The sequence below is a fragment of the Salvelinus namaycush genome, chromosome 6 (genome assembly GCF_016432855.1).
Source record: "Salvelinus namaycush isolate Seneca chromosome 6, SaNama_1.0, whole genome shotgun sequence".
Classification (NCBI taxonomy): domain Eukaryota; kingdom Metazoa; phylum Chordata; class Actinopteri; order Salmoniformes; family Salmonidae; genus Salvelinus; species Salvelinus namaycush.
Genome location: NC_052312.1, coordinates 46,216,513 through 46,239,745, shown reverse-complemented (window position 1 = coordinate 46,239,745; position 23,233 = coordinate 46,216,513). Strand labels below are relative to the sequence as shown.

The 23,233-nt window shown below is 47.2% G+C and overlaps 1 protein-coding gene across 1 annotated transcript in view; it reads right to left on the bottom strand.

Annotated features, from left to right (window-relative positions):
* The window catches only part of LOC120049154 (staphylococcal nuclease domain-containing protein 1-like), a 311,592-nt gene that overhangs the window by 265,411 nt on the left and 22,948 nt on the right, over positions 1-23,233 (bottom strand). The window contains 2 exon segments of the mRNA XM_038995382.1: positions 1,397-1,498; positions 14,205-14,309. Coding sequence (XP_038851310.1) covers positions 1,397-1,498; positions 14,205-14,309 — 207 coding nt within the window.

The following is a 23,233-nucleotide window of genomic DNA, read 5'->3' as shown; positions in this document are numbered from 1 at the left end:
TGAGCAGTGGAGACCATCTCTCTGTCCATCACCGTTGTACTCTTGTGGGAAGCCAAAATGTTCCCAAACTGGAGATTAACCAATGGAGAATCCTCCTCGTTTATCGACCCCAACCCTCGCCATCGTACAGAACTAGTTTCCCGGCTGCGCCTCACAAAAAGGACAGCTTGAAATGCGCCAATTAAGATTAGAATTTTGATTACAATGTGTGCATAGGCTCTAGTTGTCTGACGGAATAGCCTGAAAACAAAATCCTGCTCAGATTTACTCAAGAGGCATACAACATAGTGCAGGCACAGCCTATAGGCACAGTGTTTAAAATAAACATGTTTTCTTAAATGTATTTTGGGTTGACAGTGCGGACCGAACCAAGATCCCCGTACCGAACGGTTTGGTACGAATACATGTACCGTTACACCCATACCACACAGCAAGAATGACCTCTCACTCAGTTAAACCATGTTGGGGGTGGGGGGGCGTCATTTAACTGTGGTTTTGCACTTTGACAGACTAAGAACTTCTGACTTGATTCAGTCTTCGGCAAAATCACAAATAGCACGTCGCAATCATTACTGTCGCTTCACTCTACACTAGCTTCGAGGGAGAATATAGAATATCGCCTCATTAAAAAATCATTAACGTTGATGATTAAAACGAATATAAGGGGCGTGACGAGTTTCCAAACTCTTATTGAATACTGAACTCTCATGGCCCCTTGCTCGATGTTGTGAAAAGCCCAGAGGATTGTGTGTGCCTGCGTGTTCTGCAGTCACTCTTAAGCGTAGTACTTCGGGCCCTGCTGTGAAGACCATGTAAACTACATTGGCCCAGCATGTATGGGCCCAACAAACCACTACTGACACAAACACACAAAAATACCCGTTTAAATCTGCAGAGCCACAGGGCTGGAGCCACACATGATTTCCGCCCAGAGAGGGAGTGAGATGTAAGGCCCAGATCGGGAGAGACTAGATTTAATCTCCTGATTCAAATCAAATGGTCAGTCAATGTATGAGGTAGGAGTGGAGGGACAACTCCCATGTTACTTGACATGAATCAAACAAGTTAAAATAGCAGGTGAGTTATTACAGGAGTGTGTGTGTTTTTCAAGACAACAGTGCAAGAAAGAAAACGGATGATCTAGACCAGTGGTTGCCACTCGGGGTACTTGGTCTATCCACAAGGGTACTGGAGAAGACTCATGAGAAGACTAAAACGCACACGGGGTACTTCAGGGGTACTCTGGGCAGAGAGAAATTCAGTTGGTGGTACAGCAACGGAAAAAGGATGGGAACCACTGATCTAGACTACACTAGATCTTCAGGGAGAGACTCTGGAGCAGATCTAGTCAACTACAGCTCTACGTGAGTGGGACTTGTGGGCGTGGTTCTCGTACCTTCTTGCCAATGATCTTCTTCCTCATGAACTCGCGGGCCTCGAACATGTAGGGGATGTCGTAGATGGGACGGAAACGCTTGTCTTTGTCTTTGTTCTTCTCCTGCAGAGAGAAAGGAGAAGGAGAGAGAGAGACAGCGAGATACAGGATGAGAACGAGAGAAGGGGAAAGCAGAGGGGGACAGAAAGAGATAAAAAGTTATTCAAACGTATACGTATGTCATCCTTCTTGTTTCTCTGCAGTGGCCCCGGCTCCCCCTTTCTTTCCTCCCCACCAGTCTGAATCCCCACTGCACTGAAAGCTGCTGGGCTCAGTTGTTTACCGTTCCCACTCAGGAGTCCTGTCACTGGGGAGATGGGATGAGGACTGGTGCCATTGTTCCATCTCGATCATAAACACCCCGGCATGAATGACAGCATCACACACACACAAACACGTGCAAATACACACAAGGCAGGAACAGAACATAAATAGAACCCATTTGCATTTTCAAAAGAGTTATTATTTTTTTGTCCTCCTTCGGTATCAGGGACAGACACAGAAACAGGAACACAACAACAATTACAGTGAATGACAAACACACCCACACAAAGAAATGACACACCATAAATGCAACAACAAAAAATAAGGCTATGGATTACAATAGCTCTGTGTTTACCGCCCATTCCATGAAGACCATTATTATCTCTCCACACACACACGGCGCTCGCCCTTTCCTCTCCTCCTTTGGGATGTTCTAGTCGTTCTCCTTATGTCGGTGCTGACACGTGCGCAGTGCAGCTGAGCATATGGAAGGTTCTGGAGAAGAGGCAACAGGGGGCAGTGTGTGTCTCACAGGAGCATGGGCTTTGGGTGGAGAAGCCCACCCCTCAGTTTATAGAAAGAGAAACCAGCGTTACAAAACTGCGCCCACACCCACGCTCCATTTCCATTGGAACAGATTCCCTCTGAACGTGCCTAGCACCCTTAGCAATTAGAGAACATGGTTCAAAAAGACTTGACCTGACCGTGTGAGCCAGGCACCTGACTTCACAGGAGGGACTCCAGCCACGGCTGAAATCACAATCTTAACCTCCTAATGTGGTTTCCGTTAACCTTGGCCAAAGTGTAATGATGTTAGGGTCGATTAGGCCCCCCCTCGCCACCCCTCTCTCCAGCTCAGTGATGCGCAGTGCTTTTGAGAGGTAAGCTAATCAATCTCACACCTGGCCAATGGAACTCCCCTCCTGCTGATTCCCAGAACCGCCGACCTCCATTTTGTTTCCGCTGGGGCTTATCACAAAGGCCTTTCATTGAAGCTCAGTTACCTTGGGATGAGGGGGTCTTTGGTATACTGCCTAGGGACTGAATCCACCATGATGTGTCTAAGGAGGTTTACCACATGACCTTTACCTCGGCGCACAGTTACATGGGTGTTAATAGGCTTTCACTGAGCGGACTCTCTGAAACTCCTCCATTTTGTGTCTGCCAAGGCCCATTATCAGCCGATGGTACCATGCCCAGATACAACTACACTTGGGTCAAGACTACTTCACCTCGCAGAAAGACACTCAAACGTTTGTTAATGAGGTGTTTCGCTCAAGAAAGGATCCAAGTCAGGAGGGAAAAGAACCTAAATGTCAGCTGTATTGTGCCAATTAGAGAGAGAGAGACAGACAACGAGACACACACAGAGAGAGAGAGAGAGACAGAGAGACACAGAGAGAGAGGACACAGACCTATCGTCTCCCCTGTTCTACATGAGTGTGAAACCCCTCAGGAGGAAGGAGAGGAGGAGAGAAAGAAGACTGACAGATAGTGAGGCAGACAGAGATTTGAGGAGGAAGATGAGGAAAAGAAAGAGGGGAAGAGAGGACAGCCTCGATCCATCTAAATCTCAAACTATAAATATCTGTGTAGAGATTCTATCCCCTAGAGCGGACACATCGAGCCCATGTGACCCAAGGACGCATCTAATGTCACCTTGTGAGTACACAGCGTCCCAGTAACCATGGCAATGGAACAACAACAAAAAAAGGGGCTGGGAGCGAGAGATTTAAGAGAGATTTAAGCCGTCATTCCCTTCATTAACAGTGACAATATTGAAAGACGACAAGGACAGGAAGCCATTTCAGAGGATTGAGACAGATATAACTGTACGGATACAGTAAATACAATAAATTCCCTGGTTTCCCGAAATCCTGGTTAGAGGATTTCTGGAATCTGGAGTTCCTTCTTATTCCCTCCTACCATTGAAAACAAGGGAATTTCTTGAAAAGTTCCTGTAATTTTGCAGTCCAAAACAAGTTATATCCATAATTCACTGATTGAACAAAAGAGGAAATCATATAGAATGGGCTAGCTAGTCAACGTGAAAGTGTCTCGGAGTCAGGTCCCCCGTGCTTTCCCCCACCATTATATCCAATGCTACAACTGAAGGTTGTAGAGAAAGTCCTATTTGATGGCGATGCACTTAGTCCCAACGTGACACTAATATCAACAGAATTCCCTCTGGGACTTATACTCTATTTGGGGAAAATTCCTTTCACTATAAATGACCCCTGGTTGAGACTAAATGTATGACTAGCACAAAAACATGACGCTGGCTTGTAAAGAGCTGCGTAGCTGTAGGGGAATGAAAAAAACAAGTGGAGGGGTCACGACCTACTGACCCCGAGGATGGGGGTCATGTGGTGTGGAATGTGCTGGTATGGGGGAGGAGTGTGGGATGTGTGTGTGTGTGTGTGTGTGTGTGTGTGTGTGTGTGTGTGTGTGTGTACAGTGCCTTGTTAAAGTATTCCGACCCCATGGATTTCTTCACATTTTATTGTTACAAAGTGGGATTCAAATTGATTTGTCATTTTTTTGCCAACAATTACACAAAATACTCTGTCAAAAAGGAATGTATTTTTTTTAAGATTCAAAAAAATAATAATAATTGGTCATCGCATAAGTATTCAGCTTCATGAGTCAATACATGTTAGAAACACCTTTGCCATTGCGTACAGCTGTAAGTCTTCTTGTGGAAGTCTGTAAGATAGTTTTTGCACACCTGGACTGTGCAATATTTGCCCATTATTATTTTCAAAAATATTCAAGGTCTGTCAAGATACTGGGGATCATGGCTAGACAGCAATTTTCAAGTCCTGCCATAGATTTTCAAGCAGATTTAGGTGATTCCAGGTTAAGCTGTTTGAGAGAATGCCAAGAGTGTGCAAAGCTGTCATCAAGGCAAAGGGTGGCTATTTGAAGAATTTCAAATATATATAAATTTGCTTAACACTTTTTTGGTTACTACATGATTCCATGTGTTATTTCATAGTTTTGATGTCTTCACTATTATTCTACAATGTATAAAATAGTAAAAATAAAGAAAAACCCTTGAATGAGTAGGTGTTCTAAAACTTTTGAACGGTAGTGGGGGGGGGGGGGGGCAGAAGAAGGGTTCAAAAATCAACCCATTATTTCACACAGTCCCGGTTTTGGGGCGGCAGGTAGCCTAGTGGTTAGAGCGTTGGGCCAGTAACCGTAAGGTTGCTGGATCGAATCCCCGAGCTGGCAAGGTAAAAATCTGTCTTTCTGCCCCTGAACATGGCAGTTAACCCACTGTTCCTAGGCCATCATTGTAAATAAGAATTTGTTCTTAACTGACTTGCTTAGTTTAATAAAGGTTCAATGGAAAGCCACATCGTACTCCTCTACTCATTTAGCCTTACCTAAAACAAAGGGGCTGAATATTTATGCAACAACTATATATAGTTAAACTCTGTATTAATTTTATTTAAAAAATGAATAAACAGAGTATTTTACAAAAACAAAAGAATTAAATACATTTCAATCCCACTTTGTAACACAAACTGAAGAAATCCGAGGGTCCTGAAAACTTTTGCAAGGTGCTGTGCGTGGAGTGCATTTTTGTGTGTGCAGACGCCGCCGAGTGTGTATGGCGTGTGCACAGTGGCTAGCCTGGAGAGAGAGAACATTGAAGATGGAACTGTACATTGGGGGCCTTTGAGAGAAACGACCTGCATTTAAGACTGACTGCATGTGTAAAGACCTCCCTAAATAAATGAGCATGAAACTGTTGTAGAGAGAGAGGGACGGAGGGAGGGAAAGAGGAGTACACAGTGCCTGAAGCTTTAATACAAGACATACATGGCGCTAGCTCAAAAACAAACCCCAGCCATGTCAACAAACACTGTGCTTACACACACACCCCAACTCCTGGGTTCTCCTGGAACTCATTAATGATAGAATGTTTATATTTGAAGATAGCAGAGGCCAGTATGTTTGGCACATGACATGGACTATAGAAAGTGGATTAGCTGAAGAGACTGGTACCCCGGCTGCAGTCATCCATCTTCCACACACTTTCACTACAACATCCCCATCCTCTACGATCTTCAACACAGACATTTTATTTACTTTTTCTTCCTCATTAAACATCCGAGTGCTCCTTTTTCTGTTTCTGGAAGAGTCATCATGTGACGTATCCTAAGGTAAGATGTTTTTATTTATTAAAGTCACAGCAGCTTTCCCCGTTTCTCTTGTGTCTGCGTATGTTTTCCGTACTGCCACATCACACAGTGCTACGCAGGTTGACCCATTGACGTAGCTAGCTAACACACTCCCAGCTAACTCCACTGTCAGTCTCACTGAGAACAAACATCATCATCATCATCATCTCCTCTGCCTACTCTATCGTAGGCGATGACATAAGAGCTGCTGGGTTGTGCGTGGGCCAAAAACTTTCAGCCAATCGCAGGCAAGGAGCGCGGGGTCCAACCGGCGTAGGGGATATGTCAAACAGCCAATGGGGTGTGAGATGAGTCACGACCCCAGATGACAGGGTCAGTGCGCCACGCTGGAGGCCACAGGCACAACAAAATGAAGAGAACGCATGGAGAGACATGAGGGGGGTATGAAGGCATGAGGGAGTGAGATAGATGGCGAGAGAGCAAGAGGGGTGAGGGCATGAGCAGAGCAAACCAAAGAGGGGAAGAGTTACAGAATATAACATCTTCCACTAAATACAAACACACACAGACTGCAAAATAACACCAGGCACTTTGATGGCAAAATAGATACTGTACGCAGAAGCATGACACACACAGTTTAGCTGTAGAGATGAAAGGAAGCTATTCTGTCCGCATAAGTATGAGACATACACACTAGCTACAGCAATGAGTCAGAACTATACATTCCACCTAAGGATGAGACACTTCCTGTGTATGTTCCCATTACATAAAGACGACGGTTTGTCGTCATCTCTTATGCTATACGTTAACCCCCCCATTACACACACAGGGAGGGAGTGGGTATAACAGTGACTCATTGAGCTGTTCTGACATCTCCCCCCTCTACTATTGCGTTTTCTCCAGGCTTGTCCTGCTGCCTGCTACTGCTGCAGAGGCTGGCTGGAGAGAGAGGGAGGGGAAAAAAGAGCTGACTCCAACCCGGCCTGCTCAAAATAACTCGCATCTGAAAATACACCACTGCCACACCAGAGGAGAGGAGGAGAGAGGGAAGGAGACAGATGGGAGGGATGAGAAAGTAAGAGGGGAAGAGTACATGGTTGAGTGAAAAAGAGAACGGAGAGGCGCCCAGAGGGGAGAGAGAGAGAGAGGGAGCAAAGCCTAAAAAGGGTTGGTACCCTTAACATGAAGTCACATTTCACTGTGGCTAGTCACCATTGGTCCCACAGCCTGTCAATCAAAGTACATGTCATGTCCCATGGTTGGAGGAAGTCCCAGCAACCAGAAAGGGAAAAATAGGGGGGGGGGGGTTGGAGCGTGCAGAAGAGGAGAAGAGGAGAGGGCTTGGCAGCAGTTGTCACAGTTCATCTGTGCACTGGTCATCGCATCTGGCCCTGGAACCTCCCCATACGGCCACACACACACAGGACTGGCCCTGGAACCTCCCCATACGGCCACACACAGGACTGGCCCTGGAACCTCCCCATACGGCCACACACACACAGGACTGGGCCGTGCGTGTAAGACTACTTATGAGAAGCCAATTCCAGTCTGTCTACTGACACAGGCAGCTTAGGAGAACATGTGTGGGCTTCCTAACAAAATCAGGCAACTGATCAGGAGTCAGATTAGCATTTAGCAGACATCTGGCAGTAGGGAAAGCAGGGCTAGCAGAGATGTCACCCTACATATAGTGCACGTACGTGGTAACATTTCTGTCAGAAACACGTCAGACAACTGGACCAGCAACACTGCATGGTGACCTCCTTCCACTTCCAACTCTCAAACACTTTCTCTCAAGGACAAATGCTGTAGTGTGTCAGTGTGCATGTGTCCTTCCTACTCTGGGCGTCGCTTTGGGCCTTTACATAACACTAGGGTTAGCTAATAGAACACAGAGACAGAGCCACAGAGACAGAGCCACAGAGACAGAGCCACAGAGACAGAGCCACAGAGACAGAGCCACAGAGACAGAGCCACAGACACAGACAGAGCCACATCCAGCAGTGAAAGCACATCTTTGTCTCCATATGCTGGTCTTAACCCCTCTCCCAGCCTTCCCCAAACATACGACCGTGCAATGGAGCACAAAGTACATGCTGTCAAAGCATCTGGTACAGACAGAGAGGGAGAAAGAGAGAGGGGGGGTACAGAGAGAGAACTACAGAAAAGGAGGGAGAGAGAGGGATACAGAGCGAGAGATACAGAGAGAGCTACAGAAAAAGAGGGCAGGGAGATTGAAGAGATGGTGGAGGGGGAGGAGTGGGAGGATGGATGAAGAGAGATGCAGACATGCCTGTCACAACAAAGGAAGCAGAGGCATACTGTACAGACACACTGGCCAATGAGGGAAGCAATGACTCTGCAAAGGATAAAGAGTGGAAAACACACAGACACACAAAGAGCTACCTGAGCCCAATACTACGAATCAGGTTTGAGGAGTTATCGAGGTAACTTTGCTCAACTCTGAGTTCAACTCAGAATAACCAGTATTACAAAAGTCACACGCCTTTTAGCCAGGTAAAAATGTTTATCCCAACGAATCCTTCAGAACTAAAAGGCTACCTCAGGGCTAACTCAATTTATCCTGAATGAAGTGTCCGAGCCACAAGTTGAGGACCAATGAAATCAGATATCCTCCCTCTTGCAAAGATTACGTCATCATCTCCTTAATTTGAAGAAGACGACTGATTAAATATTTTATTAAATCAAATGTTTTTTTCTATAATTAAAAAAAAATAAAAAATACCTATCACATTACACATTTAGTAAAGGATTTGCTTTCCTGAGATGGCCTTTCAAAAATTTCTAAATACAAACTGACAGCCGCAATAAACCAGAGACATAATCCATAGATGGTAGTTCCCATTCAAGACAAGACTGGCAGCCATTGCTAGTGTACCCATGAGTTTAACAGTCAAATTACCAGGGTCAGAGGTCACAAAACCCTTCTACACTCAGCAAAACAAAGAAACGTCCTCTCACTGTCAACTGCGTTTAATTTCAGCAAACTTAACATGTGTAAATATTTGTATGAACATAACAAGATTCAACAACAGACATAAGCTGAACAAGTTCCACAGACATGTGAGTAACAGAAATGGAATAATGTGTCCCTGAACAAAGGGGGGGGGGGGGGGGGGGGGTCACAATCAAAAGTAACAGTCAGTATCTGGTGTGGCCACCAGCTGCATTAAGTCCTGCAGTGCATCTCCTCCTCATGGACAGCATCAGATTTGCCAGTTCTTGCTGTGAGATGTTACCCCACTCCTCCACCAAGGCACCTGCAAGTTTCCGGACATTTCTGGGGGGGAATGGCCCTAGCCCTCTTCCTCCGAACCAACAGGTCCCAGACGTGCTCAATGGGATTCAGATCCGGGCTCTTCGCTGGCCATGGCAGAACACTGACATTACTGTCTTGCAGGAAAACACACACAGAACGAGCAGTATAGCTGGTGCCATTGTCATGCTGGAGGGTCATGTCAGGATGAGCCTGCAGGAAGGGTACCACATGAGGGAGGAGGATGTCTTCCCTGTAACGCACAGCGTTGAGATTGCCTGCAATGACAACAAGCTCAGTCCGATGATGCTGTGACACACCGCCCCAGACCATGACGGACCCTCCACCTCCAAATCGATCCCGCTCCAGAGTACAGGCCTCGGTGTAACGCTCATTCCTTCAACAATAAACGCGAATCCGACCATCACCCCTGGTGAGACAAAACCGCCACTCGTCAGTGAAGATCACTTTTTGCCAGTCCTGTCTGGTCCAGCGAAGGTGGGTGTATGCCCATAGGCAACATTGTTGCCGGTGATGTCTGGTGAGAACCTGCCTTACATTACAACAGGCCTACAAGCCCTCAGTCCAGCCTCTCTTAGCCTATTGCGGACAGTCTGATCACTGATGGAGGGATTGTGCATTCCTGGTGTAACTCGGGCAGTTGTTGCCATCCTGTACCCGTCCCGCAGGTGTGATGTTCGGATGTACCGATCCTGTGCAGGTGTTGTTACACATGATCTGCCACTGCGAGGACGATTCACTGCGAGGATGATCAGCTTGTTCATTGAACAAGCATGGGAAACAGTGTTTAAACCCTTTACAATGAAGACCTGTGTATTTATTTGGATTTTTACTAATTATATTGAAAAGACAGGGTCCTGAAATAGGGACGTTTCTTTTTTTGCTGAGCTGATGTGGCCATAGACATATAATACAAGGCAAAGAAGGAGTGACAGAAGTGGATGGAAAAGATATCTGTGCATTGATCAGCAAAGACGGCATTAACGATAAGTAATAAAATAAAGACGACAATTCTAAAAGTCTATTTCACACCACAACCTGCTGAATGTGCTAGATAACTTTTCTTTCCGCACAAATGTAAAATGTGGCACTGACTCGCCAACGGATTGACGTTTCAAAATTGTTTCAATGAATAGTTCTGATGCCCATGGATTGATGTTTCAGCATTGTCTCAATGCACGAGCAGTTACAAGCCTGCTAGAGTTAGCGGCAGGTGGATGAGTAATATCCACCGTCGTAATACGGATGAAACCTGACCTGGAATGTGAAGCTAACTGAATCTGGTTAGCTTCATGCAGTTTAAGAGCAGCAGGTAGCCTAGCGGTTAGAGCGTTGGGCCAGAACTGAAAGGTCCCTGGTCAGAATACCCAAGCCGACAAGGTGAAAAATCAAACAATGTGCCCTTGAGCAAGGCACTTAACGCTAATTTGCTCCAGGGGCACCGTACTACTCTGGCTGACCATGTAATTCAAAACATTTCACTGCACCTATCTGGTGTATGTGACAATACATATTTTTTTTTATCCGGAGTAGATCTAGCTTGTTTCATAGTATACCACTCTGATCAACAAGAGGAGACAACGCACCAGAGACAGAACATGAGACAGAACATGAGACAGAACATGAGACAGAACATGAGACAGAACATGAGACAGAACATGAGACAGAACATGAGACAGAACATGAGACAGAACATGAGACAGAACATGAGACAGAACATGAGACAGAACATGAGACAGAACATGAGACAGAACATGAGACAGAACATGAGACAGAACATGAGACAGAACATGAGACAGAACATGAGACAGAACATGAGACAGAACATGAGACAGAACATGAGACAGAACATGAGACAGAACATGAGACAGAACATGAGACAGAACATGAGACAGAACATGAGACAGAACATGAGACAGAACATGAGACAGAACATGAGACAGAACATGAGACAGAACATGAGACAGAACATGAGACAGAACATGAGACAGAACATGAGACAGAACATGAGACAGAACATGAGACAGAACATGAGACAGAACATGAGACAGGGGACAGAACATGAGACAGGGGACAGAACATGAGACAGGGGACAGAACATGAGACAGGGGACAGAACATGAGACAGGGGACAGAACATGAGACAGGGGACAGAACATGAGACAGGGGACAGAACATGAGACAGGGGACAGAACATGAGACAGGGGACAGAACATGAGACAGGGGACAGAACATGAGACAGGGGACAGAACATGAGACAGGGGACAGAACATGAGACAGGGGACAGAACATGAGACAGGGGACAGAACATGAGACAGGGGACAGAACATGAGACAGGGGACAGAACATGAGACAGGGGACAGAACATGAGACAGGGGACAGAACATGAGACAGGGGACAGAACATGAGACAGGGGACAGAACATGAGACAGGGGACAGAACATGAGACAGAGAATGAAAGCAATAAGGGTGAAAGGGAAGGGAACAGGGAAAGAAGGAGAGGGACAAAGAGAGGAGGAGGAGGAGTACAAAGTATTCTCCTAATGATCTGAGACGCTAACAATGGAAGGGAGAGATGGTGAGGAGGGGGGGACAAGGGAGGAGGGGAAGATGCAGCATGAAGGGTAATAGTGTAAAACCCATAAGCCTCCAACTGCTAAACATTGTCTATATTGACAGATTAATGTTCTCCCTTCTGCAATAATTACACATTACAATATGAATAGAAATCCCCATGACGATCTTCAGACACCTCCAGTCTAAATTAGAAGAGATTATGCCATTTTAAGCAGCATTCTGAGTAGGCTATCAAAAAACAAATAAAGACATTAAAAAAAGCTTGAACCAGGCATACGCTTCATTTTAATGTGTATTGTACCCATTTCGGTATATGACGACAACCGTTATAAATCCATCTGCCGACTAGTAAGTATTGAAAGGTAGGCTATTCAAAACCAACTGGAAACAGGCCTGCAGCATATATTTGCTCCTACACTGCCTTGTCCGCATGTGAAGTGTTTCTTAAGCCGTATCTGTCCAAAACACCTGAACACCCAATACAGGGTTTGTGGGGTGCAGGCTTTCGTTCCAGCCAAGCAGCAACGCAACCGATTCTAATCCTCACCAATCAAGACTGATGAGTTGAAGTAGACTTGTTGCTGCTTGGCTAGAACAAAAGCCTGCAATCACACTGGCCCCGTTGTACAATGAGATGTATCCTACGTAATGAACTGCCTATGAGAAGATATTGAACCCCTCTTGGTAGGAAACAACGGTCCGTCTTCACAGGGATTCCAGCCCACTCAGAACACTGTACACCCAACACGTACAGCAACGCTTTAACATTTCAGTCATTCAGGAGACTGCATACATTCTTCATTCATTCCTTTTAGATACGTCAGTCAGCACATTAGTGACTAATAGTTATTGTCAGCACCATTAAATACAGTACAAGAATTCACCAATGAGGCTTTCTTTTGTATGTCGCTCTTCTTTGTCTTCCATGCCACAAAGAGCTTCTATGAGATAATAGTCCAAATTGAACTGGCTTGCGTCAGAAACAAAAAGCCTGTTACTGCCCACAAGAAGTACTCAACTCCAAGTTGCTCTCAGGACTCGAGGCCATAGAAGTAGGATTCTACTGCTAACTGCTCCTCTCCAATACCAACGACTCCCTATTGACGCAGGCTGAAGGACAGCGGAGGAGAAGGCTGGCGTACTGAATGTACTTGACAACTAGGAACAATACAGGTAGGAGAAAGGGAAACAGGAAATGCCTCCTCAGTCTCGGTTAGTGCTGAACCATCACGCAATCATAGTCTAGGTAGAAGTTGTTCCTGGTCCTCAACACTGATCTAGGATCAGATTACCCAACCCACAACCTTAACCATTAGAGGGGATGGTAAACTGACCTGGTATCAGTGGTAAGGGGGTACCATGCAGTCACTATATAGGGAACAGGGTGCCATGTCAGACAGAGCCCAGCATCAGGGAGGAAATGAAGGGAAACCCAGGTTCCAGAGTGGCGCAGCGGTCTAAGGCACTGCATCTCAGTGCAAGAGGCGTCACTACAGTCCCTGGTTTGAATCCAGGCTGCATCACATCTGGCCGTGATTATGAATCCCATAGGGTGGCGCACAATTGGCCCAGCGTCGGCTGTGTTGGCCGGGGTAGGCCGTCATTATAAATAGAATTTGTTCTAAACTGACTTGCCTAGTTAAATAAAAAGGTTACATTCTTTATTTTTTACCAGGAAGTGCCCCCTCCAATTACACTGAGTGCCGAATCATCATCATGGGGCCAATAGCAGACGGGGTCAGGGGTCGCCAGCTAATTCCAATCTGGTCGTCCTGGCGGTGGCCACATGACTATATTTAGCTACTGTTCTTCTTCCATCATTAAGGGCTCCATTAAAAAACTCTGTCCATCTCTTTTCTTATTATACCCGACCAGAGAGACTGAAAACTGATTAGGACTCTAGTGGGGCTTAGATGGGAGGAAACACACAAATGGAGGAGTGGAGACATACAGACATGCGGATGTGGTGTACGAGAAGGGGACAGACAAAGTTGTGTTCTGATAGCATGAGTGTGACAGAGTAGTGACCGGTTAAGAATGTGTACATATAATTGTGTGAGTGCCTGGTGACAGTGAGTGTGCATGATTGTCTTACAGTGGTGACTGGGAGTACATGAGAGGTGAATGATAGACTGTCAGTGTGTGCATTTGTCTCATTGTGTGCACGCGGCGAGCTGTGAGTAAGGATGGATCAGCCCACTTCTCTGCAGTGCTGCAATCAAACACACAGAGGTGGGTGGGAGAGACACAGAGAGAGACACAGAGAGAGAGACACAGAGAGACAGACAAGGAATGCCTTTTCAAAATTAGACTGGGGGAGGGAAAGGGCCCACATCAGCGCTTTCCAAACAGTGGCTCTGACAGCAGGCGCCCCTATGGAGCTGGTAATGATCCTCTGTGTCAGGGTGGCCAAGCCAAGGACAAGACACCAACACACACAACACAAAGATACAGCGACGGGAGGGGGGTGTGCGTACCTCGCCCTCGATCCTGGGGGGTCGGATGCTGGACAGGTGGATGGTTTTGTACTCGCCAGAGTTAAGCTTGACCACGACGGCGTCCGCATTGACGACCTGCATCACCTGGGAGAGAGGGAGAAAAGGAGAGAGAGCGAAGGGGAGGGTGAGAGGGAGGTAGAAAGGGAGGGGTGAGAGAAGGGGGAGACATATTGTGGGAGAAAGAAGGGAAGAGGCACAGAGATGGTGGGATAAAGTGGGGAGGGAGGAGAGAGAGTGGGGAGAGAGAGAGAGGGAGAGAGGTTAGTGAGGCAGCCATCGCGGCTCCATTTGGAGGACAGAGAAGACAGCTGCTTTCTAGAGAATTGGCTCTGTGGAATGAGCTGAACTGAGCCTAGTTTACACAGAGCAGAGCACAGAGAGAGAAGGCTTTAGTCCAACAACAAACAATTCAAATGGTATTCATCACATGCTTCGTAAACAACAAGGTGTAGACCAACAGTGAAATGCTTCGCTACGGGCCCTTCCCAACAAGAAGACACAGCAAACATAAATAATAGAAAAGGTCAAATGTGTAAAAAAAAAGTTGTCTCTATACACAGAGTAACAGTAACTTGGCTCTATACACAGAGTAACAGTAACTTGGCTCTATACATACTAACAGTACTGAGTCAACATGCTGAGGAACATGGTAATTGAGGTAGATATTAGGGCTGGGCGACATGGCAAATCAATGATCACGATATCTATATATTATTTCATTCGATAACGATAATTATCACGATATTAATCAAATAATGTTTAAAAAGGTGCATATCTGCTTCAGACTCAAGAATGCCTGAAGCTTGAACAAACCACTAGGCAGGTAGCCTAGTGGTTAGAGCGTTGGGCCTAGAGGTTAGAGCGCTGGGCCTAGTGGTTAGAGCGCTGGGCCTAGTGGTTAGAGCGCTGGGCCTAGTGGTTAGAGCGCTGGGCCTAGTGGTTAGAGCGCTGGGCCTAGTGGTTAGAGCGCTGGGCCTAGAGGTTAGAGCGCTGGGCCTAGCGGTTAGAGCGCTGGGCCTAGAGGTTAGAGCGTTGGGCCTAGTGGTTAGAGCGCTGGGCCTAGAGGTTAGAGCGCTGGGCCTAGTGGTTAGAGCGCTGGGCCTAGAGGTTAGAGCGCTGGGCCTAGTGGTTAGAGCGCTGGGCCTAGTGGTTAGAGCGCTGGGCCTAGTGGTTAGAGCGCTGGGCCTAGTGGTTAGAGCGCTGGGCCTAGTGGTTAGAGCGTTGGGCCTAGTGGTTAGAGCGTTGGGCCTAGTGGTTAGAGCGCTGGGCCTAGTGGTTAGAGCGCTGGGCCTAGTGGTTAGAGCGCTGGGCCTAGTGGTTAGAGCGCTGGGCCTAGTGGTTAGAGCGCTGGGCCTAGTGGTTAGAGCGCTGGGCCTAGTGGTTAGAGCGTTGGGCCTAGTGGTTAGAGCGTTGGGCCTAGTGGTTAGAGCGTTGGGCCTAGTGGTTAGAGCGTTGGGCCTAGTGGTTAGAGCGTTGGGCCTAGTGGTTAGAGCGTTGGGCCAGTACCCGAAAGGTTGCTAGATCGAATCCCCGAGCTGGCAAGGTAAAAATATGTTGTTCTGCCCCTGAACAAGGCAGTTAACCCACTGTTCCCCGATAGGCCGTCAATGTAAATAAGAAGTCGTTCTTAACTGACTTGCCTGGTTAAATAAAGGTTTAAAAAAATCTTGAAAACCTTCCTTTTTGACTGTGCTAATTGGTAGCATGTCCTTAGCAATGCAATGCATAATAGCATTTGTGATGTCTTTGTCTTTTTGATATTTGCTTGTAGGGCATAAACACTGTCAGTGTTGACTGCATCGGGCAAACATCCCTAGATTGGCTGGTGCTTGAGGGGCGTTTAACCACACTGTGGCGCAAACTCAAACGTCCTGCATGTTCCAAAGAGTGATTTTGCTTCAGATGTTGAAAAAGGTTTGTCGTATTACCAGACTACGTAGCCACCTGTCTACGGCACAATTTGCACCGAACATTGCTCTGCTCTTTGTCGGACTTCAAAAAGCCAAACCACTTCCAAATTACTGAAACAGTTTAACCATTTTAATCAATCATTTCTTTGTTGGAAGCTGCTCCTTCTCCATGGCTATCACGGCCACTGTTTTCGCCTACATTACTAATTATTCGTGGTTAATAGTGGCTACTCCATCACTCGAGGTGCTAAGTGGTTTTTAGTGGGCGTATACCTATCCACGTCCATATTGTCACTTCTCCGCACGTTCCTGCTGCGTCACAGAGGTGAAATGGACTGCTGTACCTAATTATTCTATATCAACATTATCCAAAATGAATCTAAATGTTTTTATATCGTTATTGAGGGATGTAATTACCTCAATAATTATTGATATATCGCCCAGCCCTAGTAGATATGTACATATAACTATGAATAAAGTCAGTATACAGCACCACATACTGTAGCTACACAGCAGAGCAGAGGGAGAGAAGAGCTGTAATCTACAGCACCGCGCAGAGCAGAGGGAGAGAAGAGCTGTAATCTACAGCACCGCGCAGAGCAGAGGGAGAGAAGAGCTGTAATCTACAGCACCGCGCAGAGCAGAGGGAGAGAAGAGCTGTAATCTACAGCACCGCGCAGAGCAGAGGGAGAGAAGAGCTGTAATCTACAGCACCGCGCAGAGCAGAGGGAGAGAAGAGCTGTAATCTACAGCACCGCGCAGAGCAGAGGGAGAGAAGAGCTGTAATCTACAGCACCGCGCAGAGCAGAGGGAGAGAAGAGCTGTAATCTACAGCACCGCGCAGAGCAGAGGGAGAGAAGAGCTGTAATCTACAGCACCGCGCAGAGCAGAGGGAGAGAAGAGCTGTAATCTACAGCACCGCGCAGAGCAGAGGGAGAGAAGAGCTGTAATCTACAGCACCGCGCAGAGCAGAGGGAGAGAAGAGCTGTAATCTACAGCACCGCGCAGAGCAGAGGGAGAGAAGAGCTGTAATCTACAGCACCGCGCAGAGCAGAGGGAGAGAAGAGCTGTAATCTACAGCACCGCGCAGAGCAGAGGGAGAGAAGAGCTGTAATCTACAGCACCGCGCAGAGCAGAGGGAGAGAAGAGCTGTAATCTACAGCACCGCGCAGAGCAGAGGGAGAGAAGAGCTGTAATCTACAGCACCGCGCAGAGCAGAGGGAGAGAAGAGCTGTAATCTACAGCACCGCGCAGAGCAGAGGGAGAGAAGAGCTGTAATCTACAGCACCGCGCAGAGCAGAGGGAGAGAAGAGCTGTAATCTACAGCACCGCGCAGAGCAGAGGGAGAGAAGAGCTGTAATCTACAGCACCGCGCAGAGCAGAGGGAGAGAAGAGCTGTAATCTACAGCACCGCGCAGAGCAGAGGGAGAGAAGAGCTGTAATCTACAGCACCGCGCAGAGCAGAGGGAGAGAAGAGCTGTAATCTACAGCACCGCGCAGAGCAGAGGGAGAGAAGAGCTGTAATCTACAGCACCGCGCAGAGCAGAGGGAGAGAAGAGCTGTAATCTACAGCACCGCGCAGAGCAGAGGGAGAGAAGAGCTGTAATCTACAGCACCGCGCAGAGCAGAGGGAGAGAAGAGCTGTAATCTACAGCACCGCGCAGAGCAGAGGGAGAGAAGAGCTGTAATCTACAGCACCGCGCAGAGCAGAGGGAGAGAAGAGCTGTAATCTACAGCACCGCGCAGAGCAGAGGGAGAGAAGAGCTGTAATCTACAGCACCGCGCAGAGCAGAGGGAGAGAAGAGCTGTAATCTACAGCACCGCGCAGAGCAGAGGGAGAGAAGAGCTGTAATCTACAGCACCGCGCAGAGCAGAGGGAGAGAAGAGCTGTAATCTACAGCACCGCGCAGAGCAGAGGGAGAGAAGAGCTGTAATCTACAGCACCGCGCAGAGCAGAGGGAGAGAAGAGCTGTAATCTACAGCACCGCGCAGAGCAGAGGGAGAGAAGAGCTGTAATCTACAGCACCGCGCAGAGCAGAGGGAGAGAAGAGCTGTAATCTACAGCACCGCGCAGAGCAGAGGGAGAGAAGAGCTGTAATCTACAGCACCGCGCAGAGCAGAGGGAGAGAAGAGCTGTAATCTACAGCACCGCGCAGAGCAGAGGGAGAGAAGAGCTGTAATCTACAGCACCGCGCAGAGCAGAGGGAGAGAAGAGCTGTAATCTACAGCACCGCGCAGAGCAGAGGGAGAGAAGAGCTGTAATCTACAGCACCGCGCAGAGCAGAGGGAGAGAAGAGCTGTAATCTACAGCACCGCGCAGAGCAGAGGGAGAGAAGAGCTGTAATCTACAGCACCGCGCAGAGCAGAGGGAGAGAAGAGCTGTAATCTACAGCACCGCGCAGAGCAGAGGGAGAGAAGAGCTGTAATCTACAGCACCGCGCAGAGCAGAGGGAGAGAAGAGCTGTAATCTACAGCACCGCGCAGAGCAGAGGGAGAGAAGAGCTGTAATCTACAGCACCGCGCAGAGCAGAGGGAGAGAAGAGCTGTAATCTACAGCACCGCGCAGAGCAGAGGGAGAGAAGAGCTGTAATCTACAGCACCGCGCAGAGCAGAGGGAGAGAAGAGCTGTAATCTACAGCACCGCGCAGAGCAGAGGGAGAGAAGAGCTGTAATCTACAGCACCGCGCAGAGCAGAGGGAGAGAAGAGCTGTAATCTACAGCACCGCGCAGAGCAGAGGGAGAGAAGAGCTGTAATCTACAGCACCGCGCAGAGCAGAGGGAGAGAAGAGCTGTAATCTACAGCACCGCGCAGAGCAGAGGGAGAGAAGAGCTGTAATCTACAGCACCGCGCAGAGCAGAGGGAGAGAAGAGCTGTAATCTACAGCACCGCGCAGAGCAGAGGGAGAGAAGAGCTGTAATCTACAGCACCGCGCAGAGCAGAGGGAGAGAAGAGCTGTAATCTACAGCACCACGCAGAGGGAGAGAAGAGCTGTAATCTACAGCACCGCGCAGAGCAGAGGGAGAGAAGAGCTGTAATCTACAGCACCACGCAGAGCAGAGGGAGAGAAGAGCTGTAATCTACAGCACCGCGCAGAGCAGAGGGAGAGAAGAGCTGTAATCTACAGCACCGCGCAGAGCAGAGGGAGAGAAGAGCTGTAATCTACAGCACCGCGCAGAGCAGAGGGAGAGAAGAGCTGTAATCTACAGCACCACACAGAGCAGAGGGAGAGAAGAGCTGTAATCTACAGCAACACTCCACGTACTGAAAGACCGTAATATATTCACATTGCAATTGTGGGAGAAGTCAAGTATATTATAATGAACGATTAACAAGGCCGTTTTGTGATGACTTTTAGATGTAAGGATAACACATCATGTAATACAACCCGACAACAAAATGTACCACCTAAACACTGTAAAAAAGACATTGAAACTATACATCCTACTGTCACAATTACCTCTGCATCGTCACACATTGTAGAGCATCACATTGATGCATTGCCAGTCCTTTTAACTTATGCTAAACTGTTTGTGCCACAGTTCCAGCCTCAAACGCACACAAGTCTGTGAATTGTATATTCACACATTCCACATGGAGAGGATTCCCGGGAGAGAAGGAGACGGAACAGAGAGATGGACATCAGTCAGGATTAGCACCGTGACAGATCCATCCCACTCCAGTGAAAATGTCTAGAATCGCTCTTCATTTTACCAACTAACATTTCTTTCCCTCTCCAACCCAGAAGAAGAAACAGATTGGTAATAAAGTGATGAGAGAGAGAAAGAGAGAGACAGAGTGCTGGGACTGGAGAGAGGGACAGAGGGAGAGGAAGAGGACGGCTGCCAAAACATAAAGAGAAATGACTGACAGACCCACTTGTGACATTCACACACAAACATGAAGTCTACATCAAGATCAGCTGGGGAACAGTGGACAAGTTTAGGCCCACCCGCCCACACAGAGAGATCAATGTGTGATATAAACAACATGGGCTGTACATCAAGATCAGCTGGGAAACAGTGGACAAGTTTAGGCCCACCCGCCCACACAGAGAGATCAATGTGTGATATAAACAACATGGGCTGTACATCAAGATCAGCTGGGAAACAGTGGACAAGTTTAGGCCCACCCGCCCACACAGAGAGATCAATGTGTGATATAAACAACATGGGCTGTACATCAAGATCAGCTGGGGAACAGTGGACAAGTTTAGGCCCACCCGCCCACACAGAGAGATCAATGTGTGATATAAACAACATGGGCTGTACATCAAGATCAGCTGGGGAACAGTGGACAAGTTTAGGCCCACCCGCCCACACAGAGAGATCAATGTGTGATATAAACAACATGGGCTGTACATCAAGATCACTTGGGAAAGGCAAAAACACACCCACTCAGGCCTACCTGTGACATACACAGCAAACATGGGCTGTACATCAAGATCACTTGGAAGAGTGGGCAAATATATCAAGCTCACTTGGAAGTAAGCACACACGCACGGGTCACACACACCTGGTCGGATCAATGATCCAACCCCATCAGATTTTACACTGTTTTAGAGAATGAAGGATGAGGGAAGGATGACTAGTATTTCAACAGGCCCCAATTGCTGAGCTATACATGGGAGACAACCACCCTTGGATACCAGTCAAGCTTGTGTGGGAGGCTATTGGGAATCGGGCTTGTAGCTAAACCAATTTTAGAGAAATCCTGAACACATAAGCACCTCCCTCAAGGCATTCTGAGATGCTCAGTCCTAAAGCTGACTGGGGGGAGAGAAGAGGAGAGGCAGACGTGAGAAATAATACATCTGCAAATAGTTTCACCGTTGGGGACGGAGGGAGAAATTAACCTGCCCACATACACAACACACAGAAAGAGAGAGAGGCAGAGAGCGACAGAGAGAGGACTCCTAACACCTCAGTCCCATGGTCCCAGTGCGGGGGACTCGAAGCGCTACACTGCCCATCTCTCCATTTCCAAAAAATCTAATCTGTTGTACCAACCTACACACTCCTCAACATTGTAACAAGGTTGTTCTCTAGCTCTGGCACCACAAAGGAAAACGTGAGTATCCTTCCTCTCTCCCCAAATAAATAAATCAACGGTTATGTTGAGAAGAGAAGCAGAAAATGGCTGGCCAGCACATTTACACTGGGTAATTGGCAACTGTTTATTTGAGAGAGAAAGGACAGAGAGAAATACACAGACAGAGAGAGGTATGGAGAGAAAGGACAGAGAGAAATACACAGACAGAGAGAGGTATGGAGAGAAAGGACAGAGAGAAATACACAGACAGAGAGAGGTATGGAGAGAAAGGACAGAGAGAAATACACAGACAGAGAGAGATATGGAGAGAAAGGACAGAGAGAAATACACAGACAGAGAGAGATATGGAGAGAAAGGACAGAGAGAAATACACAGACAGAGAGAGGTATGGAGAGAAAGGACAGAGAGAAATACACAGACAGAGAGAGGTATGGAGAGAAAGGACAGAGAGAAATACACAGACAGAGAGAGGTATGGAGAGAAAGGACAGAGAGAAATACACAGACAGAGAGAGGTATGGAGAGAAAGGACAGAGAGAAATACACAGACAGAGAGAGGTATGGAGAGAAAGGACAGAGAGAAATACACAGACAGAGAGAGGTATGGAGAGAAAGGACAGAGAGAAATACACAGACAGAGAGAGATATGGAGAGAAAGGACAGAGAGAAATACACAGACAGAGAGAGATATGGAGAGAAAGGACAGAGAGAAATACAGACAGAGAGAGATATGGAGAGAAAGGACAGAGAGAAATACACAGACAGAGAGAGATATGGAGAGAAAGGACAGAGAGAAATACACAGACAGAGAGAGGTATGGAGAGAAAGGACAGAGAGAAATACACAGACAGAGATATGGAGAGAAAGGACAGAGAGAAATACACAGAGAGAGCGAGAGAGAAAGAGCGCACCTTCCGACTGTGTGGGGGCCAACAAGAGATATGTCCAGGCTGAGTCACTCTAGGCCAGGGGTCTACAAAAGGTCAATCACCAGCTACTAGTAGCTCGCCAAACAATTCCCAAAGTATATGAAATTATTCATGCGTTACATCACAAACTGTCATAAACAAATCTCAAGTCTCCGACACCGCAAGCTCCCAGCTACTATCTAACACAGCACTGACATTATCCCACCCCTGGTTAACCACTATGGCTTAAAGAACCAAACATTTGTATGTTTCACCTTTATTTAACCAGGTAGGCCAGTTGAGAACAAGTTCTCATTTACAACTGCGACCTGGCCAAGATAAAGCAAAGCGACACAAACAAGAGTTACACATGGAATAAACAAGCGTACAGTCAATAACACAATAGGAAAAAAATTGTGTCGATATATAGTGTGTGCAAATGGCATGAGGTTAGGCAAAAAATAGGCCATAGTAGCGAAGTAATTACAATTTAGCAAATTAACACTGGAGTGATAGATGTGCAAGTAGAAATACTGGTGTGCAAAAGAGCAGAAAAGTAAATAAAAACAATATGGGGATGAGGTAGGTAGATTGGATGGGCTATTTACAGATGTGCTATGTACAGCTGCAGCTTTCGGTTAGCTGCTCAGATCGCTGATGTTTAAAGTTAGTGAGATAAATTTTGCAATTCGTTCCAGTCACTGGCAGCAGAGAACTGGAAGGAACAGCGGCCAAAGGAGTTGTTGGCTTTGGGGATGACCAGTGAGATATACCTGCTGGAGCGCGTGCTACGGGTGGGTGCTGCTATGGTGACCAGTGAACTGAGATAAGGTGGAGCATTTACCTAGAAAATACTTATAGATGACCTGGAGCCAGTGGGTCTGGCGACAAATATGTAGCGAGGGCCAGCCGACTAGAGCATACAGGTCACAGTGGTGGGTGGTATAAGGGGCTTTGGTGACAAAACGGATGGCACTGTGATAGACTGCATCCAGTTTGCTGAGTAGAGTATTGGAGGCTATTTTGTAAATGACATCGCCAAAGTCGAGGATCGGTAGGATAGTCAGTTTTACGAGGGTATGTTTGGCGGAGTGAGTGAATGAGGCTTTGTTGCGAAATAGTTAGTCTAGATTTAATTTTG